Here is an 18,307-nt window from a genome sequence, read left to right as displayed (position 1 = left end):
ACACAAGGTTGCCACTGTTCATTGGTGATAGAGGGATTGAATATTTGTGGAAGGGGTAGCAATCAAATGGTTGCTATGTTCTGGATGGTGTCAAGTTTCTTGCGTGTTTTTGCAGGTGCGTTCTGGGGAGGCGGTGGCATAATGGTATTGTCACTGAATTAGTAAACTAGAGACCCAGAGTATGTCTGGGGACCCAGGTTCAAATCTCACCACTGCAGATTGAGTTCAATAAAAAATTCTGGAATTAAAGTCTAATGATGACTATGAAACCATTGTTGATCATCGTAAAAACCTATCTGGTTCACTGATGTCCTTTAGGGAAGGAAATCTGCTGTCCTTACCTGGTCTGGCCTATATGTGACAGCAATGTGCTTGACTCTTAACTGCCCCTTCAAGGGCAATTTGGGATGGGCGATAAATGCTGGCTCAGCCTGTGACACCCACGTCCCATGAACACATTTAAAAAAAATTCATCCAGGCAAGTGGTGAGTATTCCATCACACTCCAGACTTGTGCCTTGTAGATGGTGGACAGGCTTTGGGGAATCAAGAGATGAGTTATTCACAGCAGCACTCCTAGCCGTTGGTCTGCTCTGGTAGCTGTGGCTAGTCCAGTTCAGTTTCAGTTTCCAGTCACTTTCCAGTCAATGGTTACCCCCAGGATGTTGATAGTCAGATTCAGCAATGGCAATACCACTGAATGTCAAGGGATGATGGTTAGATCCTTGTCTTTTGGAGATGGTCATTGTGTTGCACGAATGTTACTTACCCCTTACCCTGATACAAACTAAGAGAAGGAGGCCACTTGGCTCCTCAAACCTGCTCGGCTATTCAATATCATGTTTGATCTGATTATCACCTCAACCCCACATTCCAGCCTACCTGAATAATCTTTCACCCCCTTGTTAATCAAGAAGCTCTGCCTTAAAAATAATCAGACTCTGTTTCCACTGCCTTTTGAGGAAAAGAGTTCCAGATGACCCTCAAGAGTAAACATTTCTCCTCATTTCCATCTTAAATGAGCAACCCTTTATTTTTAAACAGTGACCTCTCGTTCTAGATTCTCCGACAAGAAAAAACACCCTCTCCACATCCATCTGGGGGTCATACCCCTCAGGATCTTAATAGTTTTGATTAAGTCACCTCTTACTCTTCTGAACTCTTATGGATACAAACCTAACCTCTCCAACCTTTCCTGATAAGCCAACTTGCCCATTCCTGGTATTAATCTCGTAAACCTTCTCTGAACTGCTTCTGAAGCAATTACATATTTTCTTAAATAAGGAGACAAGTACTGTACATAATACTCCAGTGTGGTCTCACCAATAGCCACGCTAATTTGCCCCTTAATTGGAAAAAATAAGAATTGGGTACTCCAAATTTATTTTATTTAAAAAGCAAAACAGTAAACAGATCATTCTGGTTTAGCTCAGTGGGCTAGACAGCTGGTTTGTAATGCAGAACAAGGCCAGCAGCGCGGGTTCAATTCCCGTACCAGCTGAGAATTCTGAATTCTCCCTCTGTGTACCCGAACACAGGAATGTGGCGACTAGGGGCTTTTCACAGTAACTTCATTGCAGTGTTAATGTAAGCCTACTTGTGACAATAAAGATTATTTATTTATTTATTCAGCATTAACCCAGACATCAACTCAGGACAGGACAACTCAAACAATGTCAAGCCAGTTGATCCACTAAAATCCTCCTCACCATTATTTAGGGAATGTTGCTCATGTCAGGAGAGTTATCCAACAGATTGGTCAATTAACAGCCTGACATTAGTTTCCATTGTTACATCTGATGGCCACTGTCCTATAATCCACCAGCCATGTCCCTGGAATGAAAACAGAAATGCTGGAAACACTCAGCATGCCAGAGGCAGCATCTGTAGAGAAGGATACAAAGTTAACCTGTCAAGTTGATTACCTTTGATCAAAACAGTGCTGACAAAAGCTCAGACCTGAAATGTTCACTCTTTCTTTCTCTCCATAGATGCTGCCAGGCCTGCTTATTATTTTAAGCATTTTCTGTTTTTATTTAAGAATTCCAGCATGTGCAGTATTTTGCTTTATGTCCCTGGGTATGTTGTTTCACTAGCATGATAGGTTAACAAATGGAGGCACAATGGTGTAGATTTGGGTAGATATATTCCTGAGGTCCTCAACTTTGACTCTTGACTTCATAAACACATCCAATGAAATCTGTTGATCACAACTTGTCAATTAACAAATGAGTACATTTCCTAATCAAATAAGGATGAAATAACCAACATGCAATAATAATCCATTTGGTCGTGACCACACTCCAGTCATGTTCAACTGTCGTGAACACAAAATTTCTTCACACCAATAACACCCTCCACTGTTTGACACAATTGCAGTGTTAAGTGGAACAGAGTCATATGTGATGGAAATATGAGAAAAAGCTTATGGGCTGCATCAAGGGCACACCAGCTGAATATATTATAAAATAAACTTTTTAAGAGGGTAGCGAAGAACAACGAGGACCCCTTAATGGCAGATGTAGATGATGCTGTCTGTGGAATTCAAGAAATGTCAGTCTTAGCAAAACAGCGGCCTCGGATCGGTTTTCACAGTAGTGGATAAGGATAATATATCAGAGATGCAAGGAAAACAAAACAGGTGTGGGTTGTACTCTCAAATTGTAAAAAGCAGTGCAACCAAACAAATATCAGTTATTAGCCTTATGTGCTGTTGATAAATATAAAGCTTTGCAAATTTGGACACAAAAAGTTGCTTACTGGGAAACCGTGGCCATCTAAAAGGTCAGAATAGAAAAAAAAAAATCGAAAATTTGAAAGACAGACAGAAATATTCACAACCTCATGGCGTTTCATATGCTGCTAAGTATAGTTGTAATGTACCCTTGTAATGTAGGAAACGCAAATTAAACTTTAAGATCATCAGAAATCAGATCAGAGCTTGTGGATTTCTTGAATATACCCATCTATTTGGGGTGGTGGCGCAGAGAGGGGTGGGGAGCAGGAGGGGTTTATAAAAAAAAAAAAGAATAAACCAGATTTCTTGAATCTTGAAATTAAACCTAACTTGCAGAGGGCAGAAAAGGTTTAATTATGAAGACAGCACCATACATTAAAGAGGAAAGCACCCATCATTCTAAAACATGGCAAGAAGAAGCATAAAATATGATCTAAATTATATATTAAACAAAAGTAATGCATTGCACAAAAGCAGAATATGCAAATGCGCACAGTATTAGAACGTCCTCGACCTGAAACATGCATTCTGCTTTTTCTCCCATAGATACGACCTGATCCGCAGAGCACTTTTATTTCACATTCCTAACATTCGCAGGATTTAACTTTTACTACTTTTCTTTTAGTGATTACATGATACCATATTGCAATATCAGGGAAAGGTCCAGTTGTTCAGCTCATGCACAAAATTTACTTGAATTATGAATTGCCAAATTCTGCAATAACTATGTTTAAAACACTAAATATAAAGTTCTCTTTTAAATAATTCATATTTTTAAAAAATCAGTCTTTAAAACAATTTGCAGCATTCAAATCCTTGTCACATTGCTGACTAATGCAAATTTATCTGCCATATTCTTTATAGCTTACATCTGCCACCAACTTGCAAAGCTTAGGAAAAAGAAATTGGGGCATGATGAATCTGCAGATACTGCAGCATCAAATCATCAATAACTAGTATCTCAATTTCCTGAAGATATAAACCAATTTAAAGATAGATAGTTTTTTGAAGAATAAAGGGATTAAGGGTTATGGCGTTTGGGCCGGAAAGTGGAGCTGAGTCCACAAAAGATCAGCCATGATCTCACTGAATGGCAGAGCAGGCTCGAGGGGCCAGATGGCCTACTCCTGCTCCTAGTTCTTAGGTAATTTCATTTCATTTGCTTTGAACCAATTTGTATTGCCTTTCATTGAACTAACCTCTCCATAAAGTTCAACTGCACAATATGTTGGGATCAATATTGGTCAGAAGTTGTATTAAGCAGAAGTGAAATATTTAATAGATACATCAACAAAACAATTGCTTGCTGCTTTTAGTATTCAAACAGCCCTGCTGCGGATTTTCTTGAAACTATTACACTTTTTAAAGAATTTAAACCTTCAGGACAGTAACATCTCTTGACAGAAAAAAAAACACGATTCAAACAAGATGGGCAGCTTTAAAACTATTTCCATACCAGCAGAGGTTATGGAGCAGATATTGAATGCAGAAAGAAGTTCCAGGCTAATTTTAGCCTGGTTACTTAGAAAATCAAACTAAAATTATGGAGGATTATTTTACATGTGTGAACAGTGGAGTTTCCAATATTGATTCTGACCAGAAGTAAAGGAAATACACTCAAAAGCAAATCCTTCCTTTTTGGTGAGCATATTTCTTCAATGAAATTTTATTCTGATACCAAACAAAAAAAGTCATTTCTTAAATTCAATCATGAGATATGCACATTTCTGGTAAGGCCAACATTTATTGCACATTCCCATGTGCCCTATGAAGGTAGTGGTGAGCCACCTTCTTGAATACAAACTAAGTGGCTTGCTTGGCCATTTTTAGAGGACAGTTAAGTGTCAGTAAGGAAGCAAAGAATGTTAGACAGTTATTTGAATCACAATTTAAAACAATGTTTTCCAAATATGATGGAATTATCAAAAGAGAAAACTGGGCAATATGTAAAATACCAGTAATTTAAATACTATACTAAATTATAGATGTATTTTGAACAAACAAATTGTCTCAAGTGATTTTTTAAAAACCCGATAAATGCCCACTTCAATGCTCCTTTCTTCAGTCAGGACAGCACCACAGTTGCAGTCGTCATTCCATGATTGGCCAACAAAGGTGTGCTTCTGTGGGCTGGGTCAGGTCCTGCTGATATTTCCACCTAAATCGGTGAGTGAATACTCAACTACAACAAAGTGCTCCAACTAGCAGAAGAAAAATAGAAAGTGAGTCCCTGATGTCAAGAGCTTGAAACAAATTGTTAAGCTCACAAACCATTTGGGCAGGAAAAAGTACTACACAATGCTCATGCAGATCACATACTGCAGGAAGTAGTGCATGCTGTTGACAGCAAAGAACAATCTCAGTTTTATGAGGTTTTACATCAGGGACTGAAATATTCTGCCTTTGAAATGTGGAAATACAGATTGGAAGCGTGTCATGAAATGACAGGACTTTGCTTATTCAATTCCATCTCCCACTGAGTTGTGTTCCTGGACTTAGGTGCAGGAAGGGAAATGGAGTGCCGGTCAAGTTGCCAGTTTAAGGCAGTAAATAATCCTTCAATAGATAATTACCGCAAGTTGCTGATGAGCAGATATGTTTCAGACTTAAGTTATCTGTTCACATGATTGGGAATAGCATGTGTGGACAACTGGGGAAAATAAAAACATGACTTTAACCCCAATAGCTAAACTTCATATGCCAACTGTAACAACAGGCATTGATATCGTGCCAATAACATTTTAAAAAGGTCACAAAGATATCTCAATTAAAATTATTATTCCAAACAGATATTCAGCTCATGTGCATGGCCTAATTCTGCTTAACATGTACTCTGGCACTGGTATTTCAAATTGCAAGTACAAGTTTATAGGTTCCTTGAGTATTTTGTTTTCAAACAGTAAACCCTGGAGATATATTTCTTCTGATTTTCTCAGGAGAATTTGGATACAGAGTAAGTTATTTATTCAATTGTTCAGTTTTCACTGCCAATTCTCTCCCCTTCTGGAAGATTTTTGTTGGTCACTCTCCAATACCCAAGTGGCCATTTTTCTTACAAGTCTCAAGAATCTGCCAACAGACTACTGGGCCATGTTGGAAAAAGGAAGGCGCAGCTAACCCAAAGTGGCCCTCACACACATCTGCTATTCCTGCAGGACCCATGCTCACATCTTAGAGTGGTCAACTCAGGAGCTGTGGCTCATGAAGCCAATTGTTGCATCCAGCTGAGATAAGGAAATTACCAAAGCATATAAATAGATCTAAGTTGACTGAACACTTTGTAAATATTTAGCTGATCAGAGAAATCCAACATGGGTGTGTAAAGTTTAGGTCATGCATGACAAGACTGATTGAATGTTTAAAAACAGGTGACTGAAATAGTGGACAGGGTAATATCTTATCAATGTTACTTATATGGACTTACAGAAAGCAGTTGATAAAGCCCATAAGAGGGTGTGAGTTACATTTGAAGGTCATGTAACTGAAAGCAAATAATTAACCTAGTTCAGAAGTTAGTTGAGTGGCAGGAAACAGAGAGTAGCAATAATGGACAGGTACTCAGAATGACAAGACATGACCTGTGGTATCCTACAAGGATCTATGGTGGGGCCTCGACAATTCATTAGCTTAAATCACAGGATAGACATTCAAAATTTGTCAATGACACAAAGGTGGGCAGCATTATTAGCAGTGTAGGTGGCAGAAACCTACAAAGGGATATTAACAGATTAAGTGAATGATAAACTTTTTACAAATGGATTTGAATGTCGGCAAGTTTGAGATCATCCACTTCAGACCAAAGAAGAATAGATTAACAGTGGACCTCCAAAAACACTTGGGGATGCAAGTACAGAGACCAGCACGTTGTGGGCAGACACAGAAAACGATCAAAAAAGCTAATACGAACGTTAGCCTTTATACCTTGAGGACAAGAATATAAGGGAGGTAGAAATCATGTTACAGCTATGCAAAACCTTGGTTAGACTGCACCCGGAGTACTGCAAGCAATTCTGGGCATCATATTACGGAAGGATTTATTGGCGTTGGGAAGAACTGCTGTGTGGATTTACTGAAATGCTATCTATACTCCACAAGTTAAATTCTGAGGAGGGATTACACAAACTATCTTATATTAGCTGCAATTTAGAAAATTATGGGTGGTTTGATCAAGATTTAAGATATTAAGGGAAACTGATGGGTAAAAGGAGAGAAACTAATTCTGTTGATTGAAGAACAAGGAACAGGGATAGTGAAATTAGAAAATACATTTGTACACAAAAGAATGGGAGAAGTTACATTTGGAACATTCTTTCACAAACTCTTGTTGATGCTTGGTCAATTTTTTTTCTTAAATTTTAGAGTACCCAATTATTTCTTTTTTCCAATTAAGGGGCAATTTAGTGTGGCCAATCCACCTAACCGGCACATCTTTGGGTTGTGGGGTGAAACCCACGCAGACATGGGGAGAATGTGCAAACTCCACACGGACAGTGACCCAGGGCCGGGATTCGAACCTGGGTTCTCAGCGCCGCAGTCCCAGTGCTAACCACTGCGCCACATGCCGCCCTCAATGCTTGGTCAATTTTAACTTTAAATTGAAGATTGATTTTTGTTTACCAATGGTATTAAGGTATATAGGAAAACTGTGAGAATATGGAGTTGGGACATGAGTCCACTGAATGATCGAACAGACCTAAAGAATTAAATTACCTACTCATGCTCCAATGTTCCTATATCAGCTAACAGAACAACAAGTGCAGTATTAGAGCTTCAGTACCGGAACATCAGATCATACCTAGGCCAAGCAGCTGATCGAAATTCTAATCATTTACAATACTAAGACCCATGAGCACAGATTAGTGATAAGTAAAGCATGACAAAGAATATTGAATATAATGCACAGCTTTTTAAAACTGATTTCTAAATAGTGACCCAATGTTATACCACCATCAAGTTGTGGTTCGAACACTTCTGGGGTATTGTAATATTCATTGTTGAGAACATTCCTTTTGATGTAATTTATTCCATTATTGCTAATTTCATGTAGCACCACTCCCCAACACTGTATTGGCCACCAAGCTCAGAACTGCAAATGATGATGGTGAAGGATAAGCATTAACCTATTTTTCATCAGTGGCAAAATGCATATATATTACACGAGAAGTGTGAGTATTAAGTTTGTTACCTTATACTTGAAAGGCCAGTACAACATGGGAACACTGTACGATAATTTACGTCAGAAAAGAGAAGATAGAATTTACCACTGCACACATATGGATGTTCTTTCATATGTCCAAGAGCTTGGACTCAGAAGCACCAGACTCAGATTAGTTATGTAGGCTTTTCATTTAAATCCTCATAGCCTATAATGGTGAGTTATATAGTTTACTTTTCACACTAACATTGATTAGATTTTTACATACTTTGAAAAAAAAGATTGAAAATGGAATTGTGGCCAAAATAAATAATTAAAAATGTGGAGTATGTAATTTTCCCTCAGTATTAAAAATATTCCAACCCATTGAGTAAATTATTATCTATTAATTCAATCAATTTATAGCACCTGTATTCAGAATAAACACTTGTGCTCTGTCAGTGCTGTGCGGAGTAATATGCTGAATAACTCAACAAAAATCCAGTACTTAAAACATGGCAAGCGGTTGTTTTTAGCAACGTCATTACTATTTATCTTAACCTGGAGCAATGTTCCACGAGAATGCAATTACAAGTATTAGAACGACCCTCAACTATTTTTCTTACTTTTCTCTCCTCTCAAGTGCAATGAGTCCGCGTTCAACTACTTAGAGGGACAAGTGGCGTACAGACACACGAGATTGATACAAAGAAATTAATTTTCTATAAATGAATTTCTCCACAGTAGCATAATAGCATGCAATGGCTTTAAAATATGTAATGCACATAAATACCCCAACATCTGTAATATTTTGTAACTTAAAAGTTACAAAAATTAACTGATTCATAAACCTCAATATTAAAATGACCTCTTCTGGACAGGTGATGATTTTAATCTTCTCTCTTTCACACAAATAATAGATATCTCATCTACATTTGATCACGGATGGTACATCATTCCTGTGTAAAATCCAGTACTCTTCCATGCTAGATTTGTTATTTGAAAAGAGCTGGCATTTTAGATGGATAACATAATGTGCAAAAAGATGGCATTTAATACTTCCATCAAGGTTTTTCAGCTTTGTCAAAGTAATAATGTTCTAATCAACCCTGGTTTCAAATTAGTTCAAATAACTGATTCTTTTGGCACAGAGAAATTTGGCTCCAAAGGAATACCTAGTTTTGAAAGCCATTTCCATAAACTTTCTCTGCCCAAACTGCCATTCCTGCTGAGAATGAACTGAAACAGAATTACCCTCCCTAACGCAATCGTTTAGTAAACCACAGGAAATTCTTTGTGAATAAAAACAGAATGAGAGTATTCCTATTTAACTTTTATTTACACCCTTAAACTTTTTAATAACCTGATTGAAAAGCTAACAGAAAATCTATTTCCTCAAGCATTATTACAAATTCATTAGTCTCAGATTAGAATTAAGGGTATGTGACTAATGTCACACATTTTGTATTTCTATTTTTAACGTTCCAATGTCAGAACAGCAGCCATGTGACTTTGTTTCAGCTCTATATAAATGCTCTGGCAGTTCTCTGGGAAGAGAAATTTGATGGAACCGAATAAAATGTTAACTGATGTATAAATATATAAAAATGTTAACTGATGTACAAATATATAAAGAAATTCTTCAATGGAATGCATTAGATGGCAGGTACTTGCAAAAATCATCCAAATCCTGATGTAACATCAGCGGCACTTGCCAAATAAGTGAAATTAAATTTTTCAGGTATGGCATCCTGAAGAACAAACTTGCATTTATATAAACTCCTCAGGATTGTTGGGCATCTCAACTGCTTTACAGTCAAGAAAATACTTTTGAAAAAGTCACTGCTGTAATCTGAGAACATGGTACCCAGTTCCGCACAGCAAAGTCTCACAAATCACAACAAGATAAATGGTCAGATAATCAGCCGATACAAAGCAGGTTGAGGGATATATGCTGGCCAGACCACCAGGAAAATCTCCCTACTTTCCTTTCAATAATGCAGAACCATCTTTTGTATCCACTTGGAATTTTTAAACAGTACTTGGGGATCAAATTCTATGAGTGTGCCCATCATTCAGTAAAAAGCAGAAATGGGTGGCTTTTATTTCATATACCAGTCTTGTGCTGTTGCAGACTGGTAGTCTAGATCAAGCAATCCTCAGGTGAAGTGTTCGAGGGCAATAAATAATTCACCATTGAGCAGCATAGCTGAGGACAATTTGGTAAACAGAGAACAATGTTAAGCTAGACCATAGGAGTTTTTCTACAGTTCAGGCTGAGCAGCTGGTATACCCCAACCACTGGTCCACATCCACACAAGTTAGTTTCCAACATCTGTCAACTCTACAATTTCTACAAAAAAATTCAACCGTATTGATGAAACACAGCTTTCTAGCCCAGCTACCAAGAGAGGACATGTGAAAAATGAAAATCGCTTATTATCACAAGTAGGCTTCAAATGAAGTCACTGTGAAAAGCCCCACATTCCGGCGCCTGTTCGGGGAGGCTGGTACGGGAATTGAACCGTGCTGCTGGCCTGCCTTGGTCTGCTTTAAAAGCCAGCTATTTAGCCCAGTGTGCTAAACCAGCCCCCGTGCAACTCTTTCCAGACACCACCTGCATGGAATCTTGTTTCCCTCGTGTGCCTTTGCACATACACAAACACACAAAAAATTAGGAAACTAACTGCTCTGGAATTAAAAATTGGCAAGCTTTACATCAACCAGACAGTAATTTAAAGTACTATGGACTTTGCACAATACCAGTCTCTTTTTTTGTATCAGAAGGCAAGGGAAATTTCTTGAAAAAGCTTCAAAAACAATATTCAATACAGTATAAATGTCTTCATTTCTATGCTGGTATAAATTCAGGTGTGCATGAAGTCTGGAGAGAGGACATTATATTTGGCCCAAACCCAGTCCATGTACATTACCTATTGATTCTCCACTAAAAACATCAAGTTTCTTTACTTTAAGAAAGGAAAATAATATCAAGCACTGTTATTGTTGATCTCGAAGTATCCAATTTCCTTCTCAACACTTCTTTGGTAAGCTTTTAATGAAGAAAGGGATAAACTACAAAACTATAGACATGGCATAACATGAGAACCAATTTAGAAAGTCTTCACAGAATTGTTACAGTGCGGAATGAGGCCATTCAGCCCATTGTCTCTCACCGGCTCGCAACACGAGCAATTCACTTTGTGCCATTTACCTGCCTTCCAACTTCAACCCTGCACATTCTTCCTTTTCAGATAACAGTCTAATTCCATTTTGAATGCTTTGAATAAACCTGCCTTCATCACTCAAGTAGTGCTTTCCAGACCTTAACCTTTATTTTCTCATATCACTTTTGCTTCTTTGCCTGGGTTACTCAAGGGCAACCAACACAGATTTATAAAATGCAGGAATTCACTGAGCAAAAAGCACAGTGATGAAGAAAATGCAATAGATATTACTGACATGCATTTTCAAAAAAACATTTGATACAGTGCTACATTATGAGTTTGTTAATAAAAAGTAAGACGCATGAAATTGGAATGCATCAACATTGATTAAAAACAAGGCAAATGGGCAGCATACAGTAATAGCTTGGAGTGATAAAAATAATGGTGTTTCCCAGGGAGGTATTATAACCATTTCTCCTTATACTAAAGGTATCCTATGAGCAGTTTTGATGAAGTAAATAGCGAAAACTTTCTATTGGTCGGAGAACTGATAACTGGAACACATACATTTATTAAAATGTTTTTTAGCCCATCCTTAAAGTCGCAAAGCCAATGCAGTGGAAAGGGCAAATCCTTAATCCATCTCAAAGATTGCTCAAAAAAACAATTCAAATTAAAGCCAACTCATGGTCTCCACAAGAGAGACATACATGTTCCAAGCGGACAAGAAAAGACATTGCACCTAATCTTGGGCTTGATCTGACGCTTGATCTTAGCCAAAGGGCCGAGAAGCAATGAGAACTTAAAGATTTTATTTTAAAAACATAGACATTGAAAGTTGTCAGAAAATGAATGCTCTACCAGAAACAGTGGTGGATGCAGAACCTTTGACGGAATTTAGAGAGAGAGAGATTTTAAAACGTTCTAGGTAAAGAGCAATGTTCCAGCATGGACATGGACATACACTCCTGCCTGTAAAATTCTACAGCCTAGATTTTGAATAGCAATGACGGTACAACTATCAGCATTCGCAGTTATGAGACCTCTGAAGTGGACAGCAACTTCAGGAATCCTCACATGCGCAGCTAAATGTGGAAATTTGGATGTTCCGGTTGGTGATTCTACACTTCCCAATCTAGTACACAGTTGAAGTCTTTCCCCCAGGCTGAAACCTCTATAGAGAAAAAGCATCCTCGAAGAGAAAATTTGAAAATAAAAAGTTACACATAGATGGCAGATGTTTTCTGTTATCCTTGTTTAAGAGTATGCATGCTGAAATAGTGTAAAGGAAAAAGTTATAAAGTTAGGCTCCATTATTGATTTAATTGTAGACTTTATGATGTTCATGTTTATGAGGATATGTTTTAATGAACATGCAAGTTTTTACTCTACTAACACAAGAAGCTGCATTTTCCCAATTTGGATAACTTGGAGCAAGTGTCACTGATAAGCTACTGAGATACTTCCGATTCTTCAATTTTACAGGTGACACGATTGTATATAAATCTCATCTCTCTCTCTCTCCCCCAGCTGATAAAAGTTTGGAAGGGTATGAACTTGTATGCATTTCTAAACTGGCATCATCATGGAAGGGATATTTTTAAAGATTCGTCATCTTAATTAGAGACTAATCCAACCAGCAATACGTAAATGAAAACAATGATGTGATTAGATTTAAAACTAGATTTTGAATTGATAAAGTGAACAAAAACTGGAACTTGCCATAAGTCATTATTAAATGCCATTAAAAGTGCCATGTTCTATCAAATTCAGAGAGTTAAGCAATGGTAAAACGTACATCGTTGCCAGTTAATAATTTTTTTCTTCCATAATTTTAGTCTTTGTGCTGCACAGAGAACACAAACACTTATTCACTTTTAGCACATGATATCAGCATCTGGATCAACGTTAATGTAACTCTTGCTCAACAAATCTACTTCAACTCTTGATTCAGAAGAGCATACATTTCAACACCAACAGAACATAGAACAGTACAGCACAGTACAGGCCCTTCGGCCCACAATGTTGTGCCGACCATGTATCCTAATCAAGGTTCAACCTAACCTACACCCCTTCAAATTACTGCTGTCCAACGCCTGTCCAAGAGTCGCTTAAATGTCCCTAATGACTCTGACTCCATCACCTCTGCTGGCAGTGCATTCCACACACCCACCACTCTCCGTGTAAAGAACCTATCCCTAACATCTCCCCTATACCTTCCTCCAATCAACTTAACAGCATATCAACTCATAGGGGCTGGTTTAGCACAATGGGTAAACAGCTGGCTTGTGATGCAGAGCAAGGCCAGCAGCGCGGGTTCAATTCCCGTACCGGCCTCCCCGAACAGGCGCTGGAATGTGGCGACTAGGGGCTTTTCACAGTAACTTCATTGAAGCCTACTTGTGACAATCAGCGATTATTATAATTATGTTCCCCTCGTGACAGCCATTTCCGCCCTGGGGAAACGTCTCTGGCTATCCACTCTATCCATGCCTCTCATCACCTTGTAACCTCTATCAATTCACCTCTCTTCCTTCTTCGCTCCAGTGAGAAAAGTCCCAGTTCCCTCAACCTTTCTTCATAAGATATGCCCTCCAGTCCATGCAGCATCCTGGTAAATCTCCTCTGCGCCAATATAATGCTTTTTGTTTTCGATACTACTGAATATTGCAGTACAACCAAAATTGCAAATTAATTTTGAATTGCAGGCACTTTTGTTGTGGATCACTCTTGAATGGAGTTGAAACAGTCAAAACAGACATAGAATCCTTGTAGTCAGGGAAAATAAATTTGTTATTATTAGCCCAGGTTACATTTGTGTACAGGCCACAAAAGTGAAATGACAGCACACCAACTCATTGTCTCAGCAAGACCTTGAACAGGCAATTGCAAAAAGGAAAACTGACAAAACATTCCGTAAATGCAGCAAAACACATGAAAATGACAGCATGGAAACAGTGTTCTGCCATACTGGGTCCTCATCTTCCTGCCCCCTACTGCTCCAATTATGCATGTATAAGTGGAGCTTTATCTATTTATCATTTGTGTGGCAAAAGTGCGCTTAGCACTTTGACGGGCAGCACGGTCGCATTGTGGATAGCACAATTGCTTCACAGCTCCAGGGTCCCAGGTTCGATTCCGGCTTGGGTCACTGTCTGTGTGGAGTCTGCACATCCTCCCAGTGTGTGCGTGGGTTTCCTCCGGGTGCTCCGGTTTCCTCCCACAGTCCAAAGATGTGCAGGTTAGGTGGATTGGCCATGATAAATTGCCCTTAGTGTTCAAAATTGCCCTTGGTGCTGGGTGGGGTTACTGGGTTATGGGGATAGGGTGGAAGTGTGGGCTTGGGTAGGGTGCTCTTTCCAAGAGCCGGTGTAGACTCGATGGGCCGAATGGCCTCCTTCTGCACTGTTGATTCTATGATTCTATTGACCTCTGGACTAGGCTATTCATGTTCTAAGGCAATAGCAATGAAGGGAAGGCAAAAGCCCAGAAACAGCAGGAAACAATCAATTAGATATCCAACAATTCACAAAATCCTACTTTGAATTTGAGGCTCAAAAGGAACCACAAATTGAACACTCAGCAGTCAAGATTGCTATTACAATAGAGGATTAACTGTCTTCAGCTGTGGAGTACCAAATATTCACTTGGGAAAATCCCAAGTAAGTCACACACGTTACTTAATCCACCAGTAGATTGTGACATGTTGCTTTGCTGATACAGGTTCAAAGTCATTAATATAAAGAGATTCTCTGAAGGGCACATGAGCACTGCCACAAGAAATTATTGAAATCAGGCAGGTTGCATTTATTTGTGGCATATACCAAAATAAGGTATGTTTTTTCTCTCTCGACCCATACGTTGAAACACGGAAGAAGATTCAAAAGTTACCCTTGCAACAAATTAATCAATTGTGTTACAAAGACTGGAAGTTGCTCATAATCAAAGGCAAGTCCAGGCATGACGGAAATTTACTGAAAGGGAAATCATCATATGAGGTCATGGGCAAGAAGAAATCAACAGGGGGAAACAAAGAACTTGCGTGAAACTCATTAATGTGCAAATAGGCTGCGATGTTTTGTTTTTATTACGGAGTGCAATACAAAAGAGATGCATGGTGTAATATCTGAAGGGTATCCAAGTCGGAAGAGCTTATACATTTATGGAAAGGTGAACTTCCTCCTAACCACTCTGTACACAACATGGGAGATTATTTATATATTGGACAAAACAATTAATTTCAATAGGAGCCACAACTTACATTTTACTGAGAAGCCAATCTTGTAAACCAACCCCAGAAAATTAGCTACCAACTCAGCACCACGAACAGTCTGAAATGTTGGCTCCCTTTGAGATGAACAAAGTCTTGCAAGGACCCGAATGGCAACTCCTTCTAATTTATCATCAGATTGCTGAGAAGGGCAGCATGGTGGCGCAGTGGTTAGCACTGCTGCCTCATGGCACCAAGCTCCCAGGTTCGATCCCGGCTCTGGGTCACTGTCCGTGTGGAGTTTGCACATTCTCCCCATGTTTGCATGGGTTTCGCCTCCACAACCCAAAGATGTGCAGGGTAGGTGGATTGGTCATGCTAAATTGCAATTAATTGGAAAAAATGAATTTTGTACTCTAAATTTATTTAAAAAAAAATTTTTTTAAAGATTGCTGAGGAGGTAGGACAACACAAAATGGCAGAACCCAAAATGTAAAAATATTATGTTACTTTTTTAAACTCGCAATGTTAAATATTAGGTTAAGATTGAGGGGAGCACGTCTTGAACAGAAAATACACCCCGTAGACCCACTTCCTTTTCGAATGAGGTCTTATAAAATGAATTACACCTCAGGACAATATTTCCTCAATTCCTGTGTATATTTCTATATGTAGCAACGCAATGAAATGTGAAAACGAAATGATTGTGAAATAAGAAAAAGTAGCTTGGGGGTAGGGTGGATATAATTCACTCAGATTTTGATAAAACTGTAAATATTTTTATGGCAAGTCACAAAAGGAAACATATTCCAACATCTGTTATTCAACATGTACTCCAGCTAATCCTCCTATGGTGCAATTTCAATTAAGATGCCTATCTGTCACCGAAGCAACGAGTGATAAAATTATCTTTCTCCATATCCCCCGCGCCCCCTCTCTATTAATGTGTTGAGCATAGCGACTCATTTCACGTACCCTCAGTAAATCACTTACCAGATCCCTGTGTAACACCCAGTTAGCATGCAGATAGTGAATGCCATCTAGAATCTGATACAATAGGGACTTCACCATCCCTCGAGGTAATTGCACTGGTTTCTTGTTTGCTTTAGAAGCTCTGTGAAATTTGATTATGTGCTGAAAAAGGAAAAATAAAACATATATTGGGAAATTAAAAAATTGAAAAGTGAGAGATTTTGACCATATTACGAGTGAAGTGCATTCCAGAGAATTTTCTTGGCTGTGTACTGGCATACTCTGAAAATACCTTACCTTTTCCAGCCTCATCTCGAACTTCAAAATACAAATGATGCATTTTCCCTCAAAATATGCATACAGCAAAAAGGATTCCTCATCTGCTGGTCTCATTTCAAGCCCCATCCAAAAATGCTTTTTGCGTTAAACATTCAACATACAATGCGCAAGCGGTTGAAGGAACGTACTGAATTAATTGGTCAGAAGCTTAACCAAATTTAACTGACATTTTAAAAAAAAAATGTTTTTAATATATATTTTTCGGCCAAACAAAACAATACAAAGGTTTTCCTTTTTACAACAATAAAACAATATAAATAACAGTGGCCGTTTTAACAAATAAATAAATAATATATAAACTAAATGGCAACTGCCATAACAAAAATAATAACTCTCCAAAAATAAAATCAAACAATCCATTATACATAACCTAGTACATATATCTATACAAAAACACCCCTGAGGACCCACCCGAGCCCTCCCCCTCCCCCCCACCCCCCTCCCCCCTGGGTTGCTGCTGTCACCTTCCCATTTCCTTTATCGTTCTGCGAGGTAGTCAATGAACGGTTGCCAGCTCCTGGTGAACCCTTGAGCCGAACCCCTTAGTGCGAACTTTATCCGTTCTAGTTTTATAAACCCTGCCATGTCATTTATCCAGGTCTCCACGCCCGGGGGTTTGGCTTCCTTCCACATAAGCAATATCCTTTGCCGGGCTACTAGGGACGCAAAGGCCAAGACATCAGCCTCTTTCGCCTCCTGCACTCCCGGCTCTTCTGCAACCCCGAATATAGCCAACCCCCAGCCTGGCTCGACCCGGACCCCCACCACCTTCGAAAGCACCTTTGCCACCCCCACCCAGAACCCCTGCAGTGCCGGACATGACCAAAACATGTGGGTGTGGTTTGCTGGGCTTCTCGAGTATCTCCCACACCTATCCTCTACCCCGAAAAATTTACTGAGCTTTGCTCCGGTCATATGCGCCGTGTAAAACTTTGAATTGTATCAGGCTTAGCCTGGCGCACGAGGACAACGAGTTTACCCTACGTAGGGCATCAGCCCACAGCCCCTCCTCAATCTCTTCCCCCAGCTCTTCTTCCCATTTCCCTTTCAGCTCATCCAACTGACATAAAATTAACATTCAACCAGTTAAGAATGCGATAGAATAATCAATAAGACTTGAGCTTCTTGAATCGAGGTATAAGGCTGCCTGAAGAGCCGATGAGGCATTCCTTCTGAACAGCGAAATGGCAATGCTTAGCTTTGAAAGTAAATAAGCCGGAAAATGTTAGAATGAATATTTATCATATTTATTTTGAAAATTACATAATTGACACAATATACAATTAGATTTATTGAAAAATAAGGGCAACTCAATAGGCTCTTATTGTTCCAAATGTGGCTCATTACTACAACTAATTGAACTCGTCAACTCTCGGATGGTTAGTTCCGGTTGCGGCGATGCGGAGCTAAGCCACACATTTCGGCAGCTCCCGCTATAACGGACATTTGGGCTCTCCAGAGGAGCCCAAACGGAAATTTTTTGATTTAATCCCGTGTGGGAAGGTGAAGTAAGGTCCCCCCTTACGTTGTATGGCGGAAATTAGCGGTGGAGCGTCGGAGAAAGAGGTTCTGGAGCAGTGGCAAAAACGAGGGGGAAAAACAAGATGGCGGAGGGCGGAGATCGAGCAGCATGGGGGCTGGACCAGCAGGAGTTCCTTAAGCGGTGTGTGGAGGAGCTTAAAAAGGAGGTGCTGGCGCCAATGCTGTTGGTGATCGAGGGGCAGAAGGAGACCCAGAAGGCCCAGGCGG

General features: G+C 39.3%; 1 protein-coding gene across 3 annotated transcripts in view; it reads right to left on the bottom strand.

The window, feature by feature from the left end:
- Positions 1–18,307, bottom strand: part of cdk8 (cyclin dependent kinase 8) — a 195,419-nt gene that overhangs the window by 92,996 nt on the left and 84,116 nt on the right. For 2 of the 3 annotated variants that reach the window (XM_072476908.1, XM_072476909.1), the window contains exon 4: positions 16,241–16,381. The exons of the other annotated variant lie outside the window; for it this stretch is intronic. In XM_072476908.1, coding sequence (XP_072333009.1) covers positions 16,241–16,381 — 141 coding nt within the window. The remainder of the gene's footprint in view (positions 1–16,240; positions 16,382–18,307) is intronic. 3 annotated transcript variants of the gene reach the window in all.

The sequence above is a fragment of the Scyliorhinus torazame genome, chromosome 15 (assembly GCF_047496885.1).
Source record: "Scyliorhinus torazame isolate Kashiwa2021f chromosome 15, sScyTor2.1, whole genome shotgun sequence".
Classification (NCBI taxonomy): Eukaryota; Metazoa; Chordata; class Chondrichthyes; order Carcharhiniformes; family Scyliorhinidae; genus Scyliorhinus; species Scyliorhinus torazame.
The sequence above is the reverse complement of the archived record's forward strand: the minus strand, read 5'-3'. Positions and strand labels throughout refer to the sequence as shown.